The sequence below is a fragment of the Dipodomys merriami genome, unplaced genomic scaffold, assembly GCF_024711535.1.
Source record: "Dipodomys merriami isolate MVZ:Mamm:240054 unplaced genomic scaffold, mDipMer1.0.p SCAF_4, whole genome shotgun sequence".
NCBI lineage: Eukaryota > Metazoa > Chordata > Mammalia > Rodentia > Heteromyidae > Dipodomys > Dipodomys merriami.
The window spans coordinates 30,869,734-30,886,929 of NW_027205603.1; the positions used below are offsets into that span (position 1 = coordinate 30,869,734).

A 17,196-nucleotide genomic window follows, 5' to 3' on the forward strand; every position below is an offset into this window, starting at 1 on the left:
GGTTTAATGAATGCTAATGATAAAGTATAAAGTCACCAATCAGACTGTAACACTAATGGGATTTTCCACTCTCTTGAGCAAGTCAATCGGACACATCTGCATATGATAAAGTGTTTTGTTAATAGCAATGGGCCATTGTTCGGCGCAGCCCTCAGATTTCCCAACTGCTAATCTCACCCTTATGCTGCTTTCATTATCAATCAATCACAGTATACCTTTGTTCCACAGAGCCATGATCAACCACATTTTCTCTATATTGAATTGTCACCACTCTTGAGCCTCTATTTCTTCAAGTGGCAGATCATTGATTTTATCAATTTCAAGTTATTCCATTTGTCACCTAGATCAACGCCTAGTCACTTTTGAATATGTAATCATTTCAAACTCTTGTATCTTGCCCAAATCATTGGGGCAGCATTAGGACAGCAGGGAGTAAAATAAGTCTTCTGAATAGTTGAATCTTTCTCTCTCTCTCTCTTCTCCCTCTCTCCTTCTCCCTCTCCCTCTCTCCCTCTCCCTCTCTCCCTCTCCCTCTCTCCCTCTCCCTCTCCCTCTCCCTCTCCCTCTCTCTCCCTCTCTCTCTCTCTCTCTCTCTCTCTCTCTCTCTCTCTCTCTCTCTCTCTCTCTCTCTCTCTCTCTCTCTCTCTCTTTCTGTTTTTGGTGCTGGTACTGGGGCTTGAACTCATGGCCTGCCCGCTGTCCCTAAGGTTTTTTTGCACAAGGCTGGTATTCTACCACTTGAGCCACAGTTCCACTTCTGGCTTTATAGTGCTTAATGCGAGTGTCAAGGACTTTCCTGCCCAGGTTGTCTTTGAATTGCAATCCTCAGATCTCAGCCACTTGAGTAACCACTTGCAGCTTTTTGGTGGTTAACTAGAAATAAGAGTCTCACAGACTTTCCTGTCCAGGCTGGCTTCAAATTTCAACTCTCAAATCTCAGCCTCCAGAGTAGCTAGGATTACAGGCATTAGCCACCAATCTGTGGCCCACTTCTTGTGTTTTTATAGTTAATTGAAGAGTCTCATAGACTTTTCTGCCCAGACTGGCTGTGAACCATGATCCTCAGATCTTCACCTCCTAAATGGTTAGCCACCAGCTCCTGGATTTTCCATGTGTCTTAATGCTGACGTACCATTCTTTTGTGTGTGTGTGTGACTTTGACATAGTGAAATCTCTAGCTAGGATCTCTGCCACATCTTCTCTGCACATACCACTTTTTTTCCTGTAGTGAGATCAATATCTTTGTCCTCTTCTCTGAATTCCTTCTAGACTTTTCCCTCAGAAAGTGGTATTCTTTCTGTGTGGGAGACCCATTGTGCTTATATCACTCTGTGTTCTTTCCCTTGGCTGAGTCAGACCTCTCAGCTCAACACAAGGGAGCTCAGAAAAAGCTCTGAAGTTTATGTCAGCAACATTGCCTTCGGAGGCTTGTTTTGCAAAATCGTAATTTTAACTATTTCTCTTTGAGTAATATTTTAATATTCCTTTTGCTTTGCCAGTTCATCTCAGACCTAGATGATTTCCTTGAAGAAACAGACATTGAGCAAAAGTTTCATACTTTTATCTTCAGGTTTTATCCTTGCTTATTTCTTTCCATTTTCAAACAGTTGTTTGCTTTAGGGCAAAAACTTATTAATATGCAAATTTCTTTCTTCCTAAAAATAATGTTCTCCTACTTAGAACCTCCTTACCTATATCCTATATCCAGCTTAATGGTGCCTTCTCCTCTTCCTTTTCTTCTTTTACCTCCTTCTTTTTTTGTGCTGATCCTGGGGATGTGCTGACCCTGAGATGTTTTGCTCAAAGCTAGCCCTCTACCATTTGAGACATAGCCCCATTTCTGGTTATTTTTAGTGTTTAATTGGTGATAAAAGTTTCATGGACTTTCCTGTACAGGCTGCCTTTCAACCGTGATCCTCAGATTTCAGCCTCCCGAGTAGGTAAGATTATAGGCACCAACCACTGACACTCTGCCTTTTTATTTTTTTTTAACCAAACTATTTTTCTGAGAAATTAAATAAATAAAATTTCTCTGTCCATACATAGTTGTAGGGCTTATGCAGACCTTACTGCCACTTGATTTGAAAAGGCCCCTTTATACATTTACTTCCTTGATCTTACTTGTTATATTTCATTTAGGGCTGGCAAAGATAACAAACTCCAAAATGACCTTCATCCGCAAAAAATACGAGTGACGAGTAGAAGGGAGAAAGAGTACACGAAGAACCCTAAATTTTTATTAAGTTTCTGTGCTGAAATTTCAGTTTAGGATACAAAAAGAAAATTCTGGGCAATTACTTGGTCTTTCTATATACAGAGAGAAGAGGCCTGGGCTGCATTGAGGTTTTCTTTCAGCCTCAATCATTGCAAGCTCTGGAAGGCAAGAGTCCAAAATGAAAGGTTAAATTGGCCAAGTGCTGCTCCTTTGCATATAGATAAGGAAACAGGTGTCTCTGTGGTGGATGGTTCTAGGACAGGGCCCTTGGCAGCTTTAGTTGAACATGACCATAGTTACCCTTTCTGGCTGATCTGAGATCAAGGCCAAAGTCCATACTTTTTCCAGTGCCACTTTGACTTGCATGTGGGATAGAGCATCTTTGGTGGCTGTCATTTTTGTGGAAATTCTTTAATACCCAGACTTTCTGTAGTTAAAATGAGCACTTTTACTTGGGACCTCTGGGGATACTTTTTGAGTGGATTAGAGCCATCATGGCTCATTAGAAGGTAGATAAAAAGTTGGTTTGCCTTTTATCCATAATCTGGTCTCATCTTTTATCTCATAAACTAATCCCATTTCCTTCTCTGGTTGATAACTTTAGTGTTTTGGGGGCCAACTGCTAAGTTCCTCCTAATGACTGGGACTGTCCAATGGCAAGAGATCAGGTGATATATGAGACAAGCCAATGAGAAGAAATCATTGCTCCTCAAATCCTCTAATCATAAATATAATGGTAGGAACACAATATTCAATGTCTAGAGCCAATCAGGCATTGCTCCACGGGCAAATGTCTGATGGCTATATAACAAAAATAGTTGCATAATTCTTCCCCAACCATGGAAACAGGATAGCAAAATACACAATTAAATGAGCTGAGGAAAAATAAAAAGCAACAAGTTGAATAGAGTCTGGCTTACCAGGATTGAAGGAGTAATTTTTTTTTTTTTAAAAACCACCTGAATAAAACTAGGCGTCTCCTTGCCTCTTCTGGCCTGGTTTGTTAAAAGATGTAACCAGATTTGGGTCACTAGGTTTGAAAGCCAGAAAGTTTTTTGTTTTGTCAGAGAAAGAATTCAATTCCAAGATAAACACAAGGATACTTAAGCAGAAATGGGTTTTATTAATGCCAAATAAAGAAAAAGCAAAATAAAAGTTCATTCTCAAGATAGGAAGGTAGACAGATTCAAGCATGAGGATTGCTCTCAGGCCCCAGAGCTCTTTGGGGGTCTGTAGGTATGGGAATAATCAGTCCTGGAAAACTGAGCCTGTATATTATCAATTTCCAGTGACTAGGTTACATGTTTTTAACTTCTTTATGTTGGACTGGGAAGTTCCTGGCATTGGATGGTCAGAAAGGGACTATTATTTCCCACAGGCTATGAGAACTTTGAATCAGCAAGACCCTGTTGCATGGCACAAGTTGTTCCATCAATGTCAGCAGTCCAGAATGTGGATTCTTATTAACATCCAAGTCATTAATCTCAGCCACCAGGGTTCCTTACTCCCAGTCCTACTGCTATGTCATTAATGAGTGGGGCTTTAGGGCAAAATTAGGTCATGAGGGCTATACTTTCATGAATGGATTAGTATTTTTTAAAAGAACTTTAAAAACCTTTAACTTATTTTTCCATGTTTGGTACTTTTTCACATCAGAATACACCGTTTGTTCCCTCTTGATAAAGTGCCATCTTCCAAGTTCAGCAAAATCCTTATGAGACACAAAAGCTTCTTCACCTCTGTTTGATTTACCAGGCTCTGTTCTGTCAGAAAGAAAACTCCATTACCTATAAATGACCCAGTCTCAGATACTGTGTTATAGTAGCACAAATAAAAACAAATTAGTACACAAACTGGGGTTTTGCTAATGAAAATGTGGAAGTAGTTTTGGTACTAAATACTGCTTGCCTTTTCCTTACTATGCTGTGTCCAGAAAGTAGAATCAAAGATTTTTCCCAAGTCTCAAGGTTTAATACTGCTTGCTTCGTTGGGCTTTGGATTACATAGGAGCTGGTGCTCCTTCCTTCCCATTGCTACCATTAGAATGAGTATGTCTGTCCTGAGCCTATCCCTCCATTATGTTTTAGAAGCTCATAACATTTGATTTCACAGACTCACAACAGGTGGGGAATTTCCCTCAGGAGGAATCATACCTTGAGTCTCACTCATACCTATTTTACATATTTAGATGAGATTCTGGTTGAAGACATTAAAATGCTGGAATGGGTTAAGATTTTAGGATTATTGAATTAAACATGGTTTGTATGTGAGAAGAGCCTGAGTTTTAGAAGACTGCTATGGTGAGTTACCACCTCCCTCAAAATTTGTATGTGAAACTTAATGACTAATGCCCTAGTGCAGAGAAGTAGGGGACTGGATTAGGAGGGCAAACAAATTCGTGTTTTATAAAGGGACTTGGGGAGAGGGAAGGGGTAACATTGTCCAAAAAGAAATGTACTCTTGACCTGACTTATGTAACAGTAACCCCTCTGTATATCACCTTTGTAATAACAATTTAATTTTTTTGGTCGGTCACGGGCCTGAACTCTGGGCCTGGGCACTGTCCCTCAGCTCTTCAGCTCAAGGCTAGTGCTCTACCACTTGAGCCATAGAGCCACTTCTGGCTTTCTTCTGCTTATGTGGTGTTGAGGAATTGAACCCAGGGCCTCATGCATGCAAGGCAAGCACTCTACCACAGGTGCACAGCCCCACAATTTACAATTTTAAACATAAATAAGTACAAGGTCTTGGGGAGCTTGTTAGTCTCTTCTTTCCCCCTTTTGCCTTTTTTCACTTCTGCCATGTGAAGCCCACGACAAAGCACTAAATGTCAATGCTTTGATTATGGTCTGTCTAGCCTCTATACCTATAAGAAATACATTTCTATTGTTTATGAATTACTTTATTGTAATACAATCACACTACTCTTTCTAATAGTAGCACACATAGACTGAAACATGTTTCCTGCCTCTTTAAGTTAAACTATTTGGGGAGCCGGGCGCTGGTGGCTTATGTCTGTAATCCTACCTTCTTAGGAGACAGATCTGAGGATTGTGGTTCAAAGCCAGCCTGGGCAAGAAAGTCCATGAGACTCTTATCTCCAATTAACCACCAGGAAGTGACACTGTAGCTCAAGTAGTAGAGCGCTCGCCTTGAGCTGAAGAGCTTAGGGACAGCACCCAGGCCCACAGTTCAAGCTCCATGAGCCCCCCAAATATATCTATATATAAATATATACTTATAACATATAATATAATACATACAATATAATATATACATATAATATATATTATATGCATTAACTATATATAACATAAAATTATGTATATATATGTGTATATATATATATATATATATACATATATATATGGGGATGGTTCTGAGGTTTGAACCTGGGTCCTTCTACTTGCTAGTCTTGAGCCATACCTCCCACCCACCTTACATACTGTAGTTATTTATTTTTTGTCGGTCATGGGGCTTGAACTCTGGGCCTAGAGCTTTACCACTTGAGCCACAGCGCCACTTCTGGTTTTCTGGTAGTTTATTAGAGATAAGAGTCTCATGGACTTTCCTGCCTGGGCTGGCTTTGAACTATGATCCTCAGATCTCAGCCTCCTGAGTAGCTGGGATTACAGGTGTCTCTCTTGGTGCCATAGGGATTTGGACAGTTGTATCATAACATAGAAAACTGATTATATAGATTTGTGGTAAAATTATTGAGCAAATGTAGATGAGTATTGATTAAGGTGCTGCAAATAGTTTCAGTTTAGTGGGACACAGCCATCTGGCAAGACACCTCTTGCAGGTGACCGGACCAGGGCTCACAGGTAGCCTGGCACTCAGGATCAAGTGGCCAGGTTAGGGAGACTCCAAGATCCCCACCGTAGATGCAGGTGGCAGAGCAAGAGCAACTACTTTGTATGCTTGATCTTTGTACTCTGGGTCACATTTATTTGTTATGACAATTAAGGAGGCACAGAAGGGGGAAAACAAGGCAGGAAGGAGATCTTTGGCTCATATAGGTCACTGGCTTTTCTAGCTGGCTCCAGAGCTCACTGTTACTAGCTCAGAAGGAACCCAGACCTGACTCATGCTCCCACTCCAGGCTGGGGAGGCCCAGGTGAGTAAGAGACAGCCCAGGCAGCAGGGAGTGGAAGGAACAGCAGCGCCCTCTGCAGGTTGAATGGGTCTTCAGTCTCCATTCTGGTCTATGTAAGTTTTCGCAAGAGCCCTTTTAAAAATGAAGGTGGCTTGGACTCTTTTTACCCTAAATCCTAGGCATAGGTTAGTCATAACTCCAGTCCTCAGGCTGCTTGTGGAGCACACATGGAGGACCCACTGCTATCTGCTTTGATAGTAGCAACCCACATGACTTTGGGAAAATGCTGAAAACAATAAAGTCTGAAAGGTGTTAAAGGAGCAAAATCTTAGTGATGGATTTTCAGACTGAAGTCTGGCAAGCACAGGAGATATCTGGAGATGGAGAGAAGCCTACACAGTTGAGTCCTCCATGTGTGCTCCACAAGCAGCCTTAGGACTGGAGTTATGACTAAGCTATGCCTAGGATTTAGGGTGTGTGTGTGTGTGTGTGTGTGTGTGTGTGTGTGTGTGTGTGTGTGTGTGTGTGTGTGTGTGTGTGTGTGTGTGTGTGTGTGTGTGTGTGTGTGTGTGTGTGTGTGTATGTGTGTGTGTGTGTGTACATGCGTATATTCTGAGACTTGAACTTAGGGCTTGGGTGCCATTCTTAAGCATTTTTTTCTTAAGGCTAATACTCTACCATGTGAGCCATAGCCCCTCACTCTACCATGTGAGCTATAGCCCCTCTTCCCACTTTTGGTAGTTAATTGGAGATAACAGTCTCACAGACTTTCCTGACCAGGCTAGCTTTCAATAGTGGATCCTCACATCTCAACCTCTTGAGTAGTTTTTAATGTGTGCATGTATGAAAGTCCTATAGCTTGAAATCGGGATTCGGGTGCTGTCCCTTTGATTTTATGCGCAAGGCTGGTGCTCTTTCTCTTGAATCACAGCTCTCTTTGGTTTTTGGTGGATAGTTGGAGTTAAGAATTTCATAGACTTTCCTGCCTTGGCTGGCTTTGAACCATGATTCTCAGATTTCAGCCTCCTGAGTAGATACAGGTGTAAGCCATCAGCTTTCAGTTTCAAGCCACTTTTTTTGCACAAACTCAAACCATATTTACCACTAAGAACTGTCTGGTGCCCAGATCTAATGTCATGCAGGCTCATGCCCCTGCAATCTAGATGTGGAGGAAGAGCTATCTAGTCCACACATCCTTTCCCTGTTTCACTGCCCAGCTCCTCTCCTTTGTTCCTTCCTGTAGCGTTTGGACCTAGGTTCCTGGTTCTGACTGGGCTGTGAGAGACTGCAGAGCAGTATGTGACATTGCTGTGGCTGCTGGCAGAGGTGACAGGTGGTAAAATGGAGATGCAGTTGTCTGTGAACCACTCAAGAGTATTCACCCCTAACTACCAGCTCATCACAAATAAGAGTTCCTGTGAAAAGAGCTGTGCTCACTTTGAAAGGTAATCTGTTCATGAGACTGTAAGCTTGTGTTATTTTTTCGAACATGTTGTAGAGGATGGGTATGTGGACGTATGGTATTCTTGTAAAATAATGACTGTATTTTCAAAAAGGTATAGAGCCATTTCTCTTTGTTCTTTGGGTAGTTTAGACAGGATTCCTGCTTCTGAAGCTTGGGAATCCTTTGCTGTAGTTGAGAAATATGCTAATGACTTTTTTTCTTTTTGCAAAATATCCTATATTTCTCAAATCTGATTTGAAGATGTGCCTGTTTGACATTGTCTAATTTTTTATTCTTTCTTTGATCCCCCCATTGGGGACAAGATCCTGTTGTGTAGCCCAGGAAATCCTCCAAACTTCCAGTTCTGCTTCAGCCTCCCAAGTTCTTGGATTGCAGGTGTATGTAATCCTCCTACCCCTGCCTTTGATATAGCTTGACTTACACATATGCAAGCCCATCTCACATTGTTTTAAATAGAATCAATTGCCAATTTTAAAATACTTGGGATACTGGTTTAAAAATCTAGGTTTCAGGTTTCTTTAAAAAATAATCTGACAATGAAGAGCTGGAATTTCCAAAAGATAGATGGCCAAGACTGAAGAAACACCTAAAACCTCAAATACACTACAGTTGGGCCACTTTTTACCTCCCTCTAACACCATTTCAGGCCAGCTGCTGCTTATCACTTGCACCTTGAACTGTTCCACTTTCAGTACTTGCATCTATCCTTCAAAAGGAGGAGAGTTTCCAGGGCATTTCTTGGAAGAAAAAGTTAGTGTACGCAGGACTAGGAAGGTTGATGTGGGTAGTGCTGTGGGAACATGTGGACCTGTGATATGGGCATAGAATAGGAGGGCACAGGTCTCCTGACATGGATGCTCCCAGATCCTTGGCAGGGTTGTACTAAGAGAGCAGGCTGCTGTATCTGAATGGAGCACAAACGTTTAAGACAAGTTTGTGGTGGGACACTCTACTGACCAGACTTATTTTCTACTTTGCTGAAATGTTGGCTGGATGTGAGGGTCCTGGGACAATGACTTGGTAGATGGGGGTTGGGATATACAGAGTTCCAATTAGAAAAGATGGTGATATTATATTCCTCGTATCTGAATGTTGTCACATGTGCTTTCATTATTAAAAGTGTTCATATGGTCCTTGTGTTTTTGGGAACTTGCTTTATAAAGTAACCATAATCTTGTTCCTGATTATCTGGTTGTCAAGTTAGTTGATCCATCTACCCCATTCACTCATGCATTCACTCACCCATTCATTCACTCATACATCCATTCTTCAAATAGAGAATCTACTATGGTCATAGTTCAAGGAAGGTGACTAAGTTGAAGTCACAAGTTCTTGCATTTTGTGTTAGTGCTCTGGATAGGAGAAATGGAAATGGAATGGAAAAGAGACTTATTGGGAATAAGAAGTTGGGGCTTTTGCCTTATTTCTAACTTTCAACTGCTGGACCAACTCATTAACCCTTTGGGGACTCATTTTCTTCTGTGTAAAATAAAGTGAAATGATCCTTCCCTCTTTAAAAAAAATTTTTTTTTTTACCAGTCCTAGGGCTTGAACTGTGGACCTGAGCGCTGCCCCTGAGCTTCTTTGGCCAAGGCTCGCACTCTACCACTTGAGCCACAGCTTCACTTCTGTATTTTTTTTTCTTGTGTATGTGTGTGTGTGTGGTTAATTGGACGTAAGGGTTTCATATTTAGTTTGAACCATGACCTTCCGATCTCAGCCTCCGGAGTAGCTAGGATTACAGACATGAGCCATTAGTGCCCAGCTTTTAACCTGTATTTTGTCACCATGTGTTTACTTAGGAGTTCATATATGAAGCATTAAAAATGAACCCACATTCTCAGCCTCTGATGGAAGAGGAAGAAGCTAGCATGAAAAGCAGATGGTGCCACTGTCTCCAAGTCTGGGATGAGCTGCAGTCACTCAAAGAAGGAGGGCCTCGGAGAGAATACGGACAAGAGCTTGGTGCAGTTGGGGAAAGGGATTTATTATGTCTATATACAAGGAAGCATTTGCTGATGCTTTGTCAAAAACAGGTATAAGGGAACCAAAAACTATTTTAGCAGGGTTGAGCTTAAAGACTGGCAAGAGGACACAGACGGAAATGACAGCATTCAGGCTGCCTAATTATGCAGACCACGAGGGCAACGACACAGTGCAAGCCACACAGGACAGCTATAGGCCATGAGAGAGCAGCTGCTCACTGGGACCGCGGGGAGGCTGGGGAGGGCAGGGAGGCTGGGGAGGGCAGGGAGGCTGGGGAGGGCAGGGAGGCTGGGGAGGGCAGGGAGGCTGGGGAGGGCAGGGAGGCTGGGGAGGGCCGGGCTACTGCTAGGAAAGGGTATTTAAAATCGCATAAATCCTCCATATCTTTTTCCCACCTCGGGAACTTCTTTGGAGTAACTTTCTCCTTCTTCGTCAGAAGGCAGGGACTCAGCGAAGCGCTTGAGGAAGCCCCCGTATCGTTTCTGGTAATCCATCCACCACTCAGGGCGGCCCACCCTTCTCATGAAGCCTCCATAGCGTTTCTGCAGCTCCTTGGCATCATCTTCCAGCTGGGGGCTTCTCCGGAGGCCTCTCATGAAGCCCCCGTATCTCTTGCTCAGGTCCTCCTGGTTGTCACTGCTCTCCAGGTGGTGGTTCTCTTGCTCCGGGTGGTCTCCTGTGCCCAGCAGCTCTCTCAGCAGATCGGAGGAATTGGCCAGGGCATCCCCCTCTTCGGCATCCTTCTTCATGAAGCCGCCATACCTCTTGGCAAGGATTTCCCCTCCATTGCCCTCTTCCTCCGGCTCTGCAGGATACAGCTCATCCATCTTCTTCATGAAACCTCCGTACCTCTTCATGAACCCCCCATACTTTTTTGCCAGCAAGTGGCCCTCATCCTGCTTGCTGCTTTCTGTGAGCGGGTGGGTGATTTCTTGAGGGAACTCAGATGTCTTGACCTGTAGGAGCTCCTTACAGGCCTCCCAGATTTTGAAAGAGGGCAGATGGCCTTCACATTCCAGCATGCAAGCCTGAAAGACAGTTGGAATTAATAAACTGTGGTAGGCAATAGGCTTGCTTTGATAGGTTGATGCCCAGTGAGGAAGGTCATCTACATCTTTTTTTTTTTTTAGGTTTTAGCAAGGGTTTATTTTTAGCATAACATAATTAAAATAGGGAGAAATGGAGAAAAGCAGTATTTCTGGCTCCCCACACAGGAAATTAGGGTTAAAATCTCTTTCCACCTTACCATTATAACATTGCACTCAAGAGGCAAATGGAGCAAATAAAAACTGGAAAAAGTAGGAGGATGAACTGAATCTAATTAGAACCTGCCTGCTGAATACACTGTGATATGTCAGAATTTTAGAAGACCCCTCCCAGTTCTAACTTGAGTTGGCTGTCTTCATAATGGTATTGTACTGATGATTTTCCCCTGCCAATAATATCATTTTGTTTGAGGTTTTTCTAACCAAAAGGGAGAAATGTTCTATTTACTTAATGCAGGATAGTTTCCTAATTGCACAAGTGTTACTGATAAAATTAGTATTAATAGGATTCATAGGATTCATCTGCTGGTGGTATTAATATTTTATTACAACAGTAGTCAGTGTTCCTGCAAACATTTTCCATCTTTCAAGAAACAAAGACATCCAAAACATTAAATTTAAATCTCATGAATTATTTGGATTCTGGTATATCGATTGGCCATAATTAGGGATGTTTTGTTTTTTTCCTGGTTGATTAAAACACATTGTGTTGTCTTGAATCAAATGCATTTAATTAAGTCTTTACCTAATGTAAAGGTGAAAGCAGATAGGAAATCATACACACATGAATGCATAAATTATCCATGCTGATTTTTCTATTTGGGTACTGTAGAGCCAAAGTAGAGAAAAAGTCTTCCAATGGAAGTAGTATTAAAAATAAAGTAGGAATGGTTAGCTTTTATGAGTTCCCTTTATTATATAATAATCACATTCAAGGAATTGTGAGATTTAGGCTATAGATTCTTACAATGTTCTTCAGATATTTTTCTATTCAATAGATGGTTTATGTATGGGAAAAGAGGACTAACATCATGTAAGCATTTATACAATCCACGCCATATTTCTCAGCATTTAAGGAGCTCTGTGAGCTGTCTGAATCTACTTACAGAAAATGCATTGAAGCTCCTTGATTTAGCAAAGTGAGGCCCTTTCCTGCTATTTAAAAACATACTGATATAATGAAATTAAATGTTCACACATTATTTTCATCATGAATTAAATCATTCTATTCATGTAACAAAATCTTTAGGCTATACAGTAACCAGCTCTTAATGACTAAGCTTTATGTCTGAGGAAACTAAATGTTTCTATATATGAAAGTATTAAAAAGATAATCTAATTAAAATGATCTTGTTTTATTCCCAATAATATCTGGTTTAACGTTTAAAAGAGCATTAAAACTTAAGCTATTCCAGGAAAGTTAGAATGAACTTGTTGACTTTAAATGAGCATCATTATTCCACAATACTGTGAAATTTGGGAAATTATGTAATCACTTAATCACAATTAAAAAAAAAAAGAACCTGGGGAAGGTAGGGAGGGAAGGGATGGTAGGGGGAAAACAATGGAGGGAGTAACAATGCTCAATAGGAAGTGTACTCATTACCTTGCTCATGTAACTGTAACCCTCTGTATAGTATTTTTACAATAAAAAATTAAAAAAAACTTAAGCTATTGAAATGGAAACAATATTTCCATTTGAATGTATTTATGGACAGATTACCCAAAATTAATAATGAATATTTTGTGTACTTGCACCAAAAGACTTTTAAATGTATGTGATTTGGTAATCCTTCAAAAACAAATCATGGCAGATAACAAGAATAGCACATTCATACTAAAATGATGCAGTTACTGTATCATTCCTACAGCTAACTATATATCTGTAGTGATACTTGTCACACCTTGCTGTCTATGGTACAGGTAAGGTTATATGGTAAATTTGATCTGGACATTCGCCAAAGCTTGCTTTTGCATTTTTGGCTCTACCACAGTACTAAGCCCAAGTGTCTGTCACATGGGAGAATCTTGGTAATAACTTGAATATTGATTTTTACCACACATCTTTGACTAAACACCCTTAATTTGCCAGTGTGGGTGTGGGTGTATGCACGTGCGTATGTGGTAACACGTGCACATTCCAGCAGAAATCCCCAAATCCCAGTCATTCTAGCAAAATGAGCTTTAACTAAATCTTTTGTTACTGAGAGAACATCCCTAAATATAAGATGTAATATGAAACAAGTTGCTTAATCATTATTTAAAATGCTTTGAGATTTAAAAAAAAAGATTGTTGGTTATTGTCTTTTTATAAATGCAAGTTGTATATAACTCCATGTATACTATCACCTGTGTTAAAAGAAAAGCTACTACACCAATGAGAATAGTGAGGAGAAGTTTGGGAAGAGCAACCTTTCTAGATGTCACCTTAAATTTTGTGAAATGATGAGTGGAGGTGAGAACGGGAGAGAAAACAGAATTTTTGGTAACATCCAGGAAGGGTTGACTGCCCCACAATGAACTCTGGGCACAGCCCATGCCTCAGTACTGGAAAAGGAAACCCCACCTTTTTAAAGAAAGAAGTTGGTATTTTTAGAGCAGGTGGAAGTGCTCGTAGATTAAATTTTTAAAAAGTAGAACATGCATGGTTTATATAACATGTCAGTTATATTAATTACCAAATCACACCACTTAAGTAAGTGATGTGACTGCTATGACTTTGAGGCCAGGTTAGAACATTTAAAAAGTTATTCTAGAATTCACATAACCTTTACGTAGAAGGCAGAGCACTGTAGACCCTGAGGTTGAGCTATCTGCTTGTCTAGTAGGGGACAAAAGCCAGTGCATATGTAAATGGGCAGAGGAGTTTGGGGTCAGGACGTGGAATCTTTTCAGTTATTGTCTCCCCTGTGTATACATTTATTGGCTCACAAGATCTATTCTTACATGTGTAGCATTCATTTAATTTTTAGGGGTAGCTTAAAGAGCATGACTTTCTTGGGGAAAAAAATGAAACAGTTGAGCAAAAGGGGCTGTTCTTCCCATTTTAAATGGACCATTTTTTTCCTCATAATTTAAGATAGAAGACACATCTATCAAAGCCCAAGTTAGCACACACAAATGGAAACAGATCAGGTAATTCAAATACTCAAATGAAAGAGTTAAGCTGAAATAGACACCTTGAATATTTTTTTTTTTTTTTTTTGTAAATCTGCTCCTTACTGTTTCCTTCACAAGCATTGGCACAACATTGAATTTCTTTAAAGGTTCAAGTGGATCCAAAATCACTCTGGATAAATACATTACTCTTTACCTAGCTTGTTTCCCCTCCCCTCCTTTCTTGATTTTAAGGGTAATACAGAACTGCAATGCAAAGGAATCATGTGGCCAGCAGGTTTGGAGGAAGCATCTAGAATTTCATATGCATAGACTCTGACTCAGTTGAGCACCCTAGGTAATAATGCAAGAGCCCCTGGATTAGATTGGAATAACAGTCATTTTGTCATCAGCTTCCCTCCCTCCTGTTCCTTTCAATGTCATTTGTCTTTGCACCAGTACCTTGTTTGTCTTTGGACCCTGGCCATCTCTCCTGGGCCCTTCTCATGGCCGAAAGAAACGGTTGCTTTTAGAAGCTATTAGAAAAGTGCAGTTGACACAAGACAGAAGCCGAATTCTGTCTTCAGTCGCCCGTGCAATCACTAAGAGCTTTCTCTCCTGTCTTCTGAGATTTCCCCGTCCTCCCTCTTGATCCTTTTTTTTCTATCCCTTTGCTGGGATAGAATCCCGGAGAGACCCCCCCCCCCCCCCAAGTTATAGGAACTACGAAATTCGAAGGGGAAAGATGGTGACGAAATGTCATTAATTTAAAAGGCACATTACTTGTGAGAGGGATAGTTGTGTGAGAAGCAACTATTCTTGGCTGGGATGTTACAAATGGGGTGACCAGGCATCAGTCTCGCCGAGCAACCAGTGCTATCCGAGGTGCTGAAGAGAACACATCGTGTGTGGAGGCGGGGGGGGGGGGGGAGTGGAGCGGATACCTGAAGCTCCAAGGTTAAAAGGAACTAGATATGTGTTGGACTATCCCTGCTCTTTACCTGTACCTAGATCGGTGCAGGTCCCCTCGGCTGAGAACCAGAGTGCAGTGTAGGCGGACCTGGGCCAGGCGTTCCGGGAACAGCCAGGACACCTGGGTTCCCAGGGTTTGCGCTGGGGGCTCCTCTGCCTGGGTAAGAGCGCGAGACCCGGAGATCCATCCGACCCAGGCGGATCATCCGAGGACTGACCAGAGACTCGCTCGGGCGCGCACCACTCACCAGGAAGTCGATGTCGCCGGGGCGCACTAGGTGGTAACTGCACGTCGCGCAGTCCTGGGTGCATTCCGACTTCATGGAGGCCAGGAGGCCGGGGCCCAGCGCCAGCAGCCAGGTGCAGAGGCTCAGGAGCCGCGCCATGGGCTACGCGGGGCGGAAGGAAGCGCGCTTGGAGCGTGTCCTGGGGGGGCGCAGACCCCTGGGAGCGAGGGGCGCCTGGCTGCGACACCCCGGCCGCGGGAGGGGGGCGTCGAGCAAGACTCGTTAGGGATGCTTCAGCCTGAGCAACCGCTCGCAGCGCACCCCACCTTTCGGGGGGTGAGGGAGAGTTTCGAGGACGGCCCAGAATCGCTCTCAGTCGCCCCCAACGCGGGGTGACGGGGTGGGGAGCCTGTCCTCTTCCCGGGCGTCCGTTGCCGCGGGGGCAGAATTCCGGAACGAACGCCCGAGATCTACAGCCTGAGAACGGGCTCAGGTGGAGGCAGCGCCTGGAACAGGACCCTCCCCCCCCAAGGGGAACCGGGAGGAAGTTGGGGGCGCCCACCCATGCAACGAGCGCAGGCGAAGGTCCCCCCCCTCCCCACAATCCTCGCAGCCAAGGCGAGTTCGAGGCCCGTGTCACTTACGTGGACGCTGTCGGGATGGAGCAGGCTGACGGGGAGAAGCGGGTCTCGAGCACGAGTCTGGAAGGAAGAGAAAGGTGAGCGTGAGCCGGGCGGCGTCGGGGGGACCGCGAGCCCGCGGGGTGCGCGGGCAGGTGCGGACCTCACCGTCGCGGGCGCCGCGCGGGGCCGGGCTGCGGGGCTCTGAGCACCTGCTTCGTCGTCCCCGAGGCCAGCCACGACTCGAGCCACTTTATAATTAGCCCCAAACCGAAGGAGGCGCACGAGCCCCAATCGCCGGCGGGCTGCAGCTGACGCACGCCCTACGCCAGCCCGCGCCGACGCCTTCGCGGGAGGGGTCGGTCCCGGCGCCGCGCGCTCGCCCGGGGGCGGGGGGGGGGCTCGCCGCGTCGGTCCGTGACGAACCCAAGGACGTTAGGAAGTTTGGGGGAGGCGTGGGAGGGGGGGGGAGATCAAGCGTCCCCCCCACCCTCCCGCAGGAAGTCACTGATTGCACCCTGGGCTGGAGGGGGGGAGGATAGACAGGTGGACTGGCTTAGATTGGCGGGGTGCGCCCGGAGCCCCTGGGATCGGGTGAGCCGGTCGCCTCTGCTTCGCCGCCCCAGGCGCCCCGGAGACATTAAGAAGAACAGCCGACCGGAACCTCGCGGGTTTCACCGTCTTCCGCGCCCTTGCCCCCTCCCCGGCTCCCAACGTTTGACTCCCAACGGCACCGTGCGCACAGTAGGCGCTCCGTGAATTGTCCCAGAAACGAAAGACGGGAACTTTTGAGGAGTCTTGCAGTTTCTCCTCCCTGATTATGGAGATCTCTGACCAAAGAAGCTAGTTGGAAGAAAAAACAACCACCACCCGCAAAGTCCCGCGTTCTGGAAAGGCGTGCCCGGCGGGGCCGCGCGCCGTGCGGCGGGGCGGCTCGGAGGGACCCAGCCCTGGGGTCGGATGCCCATGGTGCCTGGGGGGGTGTCTGCTGGGCGAGGAGGGGGGGTGCGAGGGGATGTCCGAGCACCTGAAGCGTGGGGCCCCGGGGTTCCACAGGAAAGACACTCAAAATAGACGGGGACCGCCGAGGCTGGAGGTTGAGCCTGGCCCTGCCTTTCCCTGTCTTCCTGCCTCCACAGCTGGCCTCCTTCTCAGATAGATCCAAAGTTTTCTTGTTTGGAGACCAGGGACTGAATTCAGAGGCCCAGCGGACAGAATCAAGGCTTCCAGACGAAATCACGTAGCCTCGTGCCTGGCATATTGCAAGTTCTCAAAAGTTGTTTTAAATCACACGCCACCCAGCCCCAGCCCCCCCCCGCCGCCCATTTCTTGTGTGTCTGTCCTGGGGCTTGAACTCAAGGCCTGGGTGCTTGGGTGCCTGTCCCCCAGCTCTTGTGCTCAAGGCTAGTGCTCTGCACCGGAGCCACGGCTTCACTTCCGGCTTTGTTTTTAAATGCTGGTTAAATGAGA

The 17,196-nt window shown here is 44.4% G+C and overlaps 1 protein-coding gene across 4 annotated transcripts; it reads right to left on the minus strand.

Annotated features, from left to right (window-relative positions):
• Positions 1 to 9,745: 9,745 nt before the first annotated feature.
• Positions 9,746 to 16,769, minus strand: Penk (proenkephalin). Of its 4 annotated transcripts, none has more exons than XM_069990759.1 (4): positions 16,754 to 16,769; positions 15,751 to 15,807; positions 15,128 to 15,268; positions 9,746 to 10,793 (listed from the first exon to the last, which is right to left on the minus strand). In XM_069990759.1, the coding sequence occupies exons 3-4, from the start codon at positions 15,263 to 15,265 to the stop codon at positions 10,125 to 10,127; spliced, it is 807 nt and encodes a 268-aa protein (XP_069846860.1). In that variant the 5' UTR covers positions 15,266 to 15,268; positions 15,751 to 15,807; positions 16,754 to 16,769; the 3' UTR covers positions 9,746 to 10,124. The 4 variants fall into 4 exon arrangements, with proteins under 4 accessions (XP_069846860.1, XP_069846857.1, XP_069846858.1 ...); XM_069990756.1 differs by lacking the exon at positions 16,754 to 16,769 and adding an exon at positions 15,895 to 16,001; XM_069990757.1 differs by lacking the exon at positions 16,754 to 16,769 and adding an exon at positions 15,890 to 15,982.
• Positions 16,770 to 17,196: the final 427 nt, after the last annotated feature.

Coding starts and splice junctions, on each gene's coding strand:
- Penk (XM_069990759.1), bottom strand. CDS start 15,265: ATGGCGCGGCTCCTGAGCCTCTGCACCTGGCTGCTGGCGCTGGGCCCC. Junction 10,794..15,127: donor CCGGCGACATCGACTTCCTG/GTGAGTGGTGCG, acceptor ACTGTCTTTCAG/GCTTGCATGCTGGAATGTGA.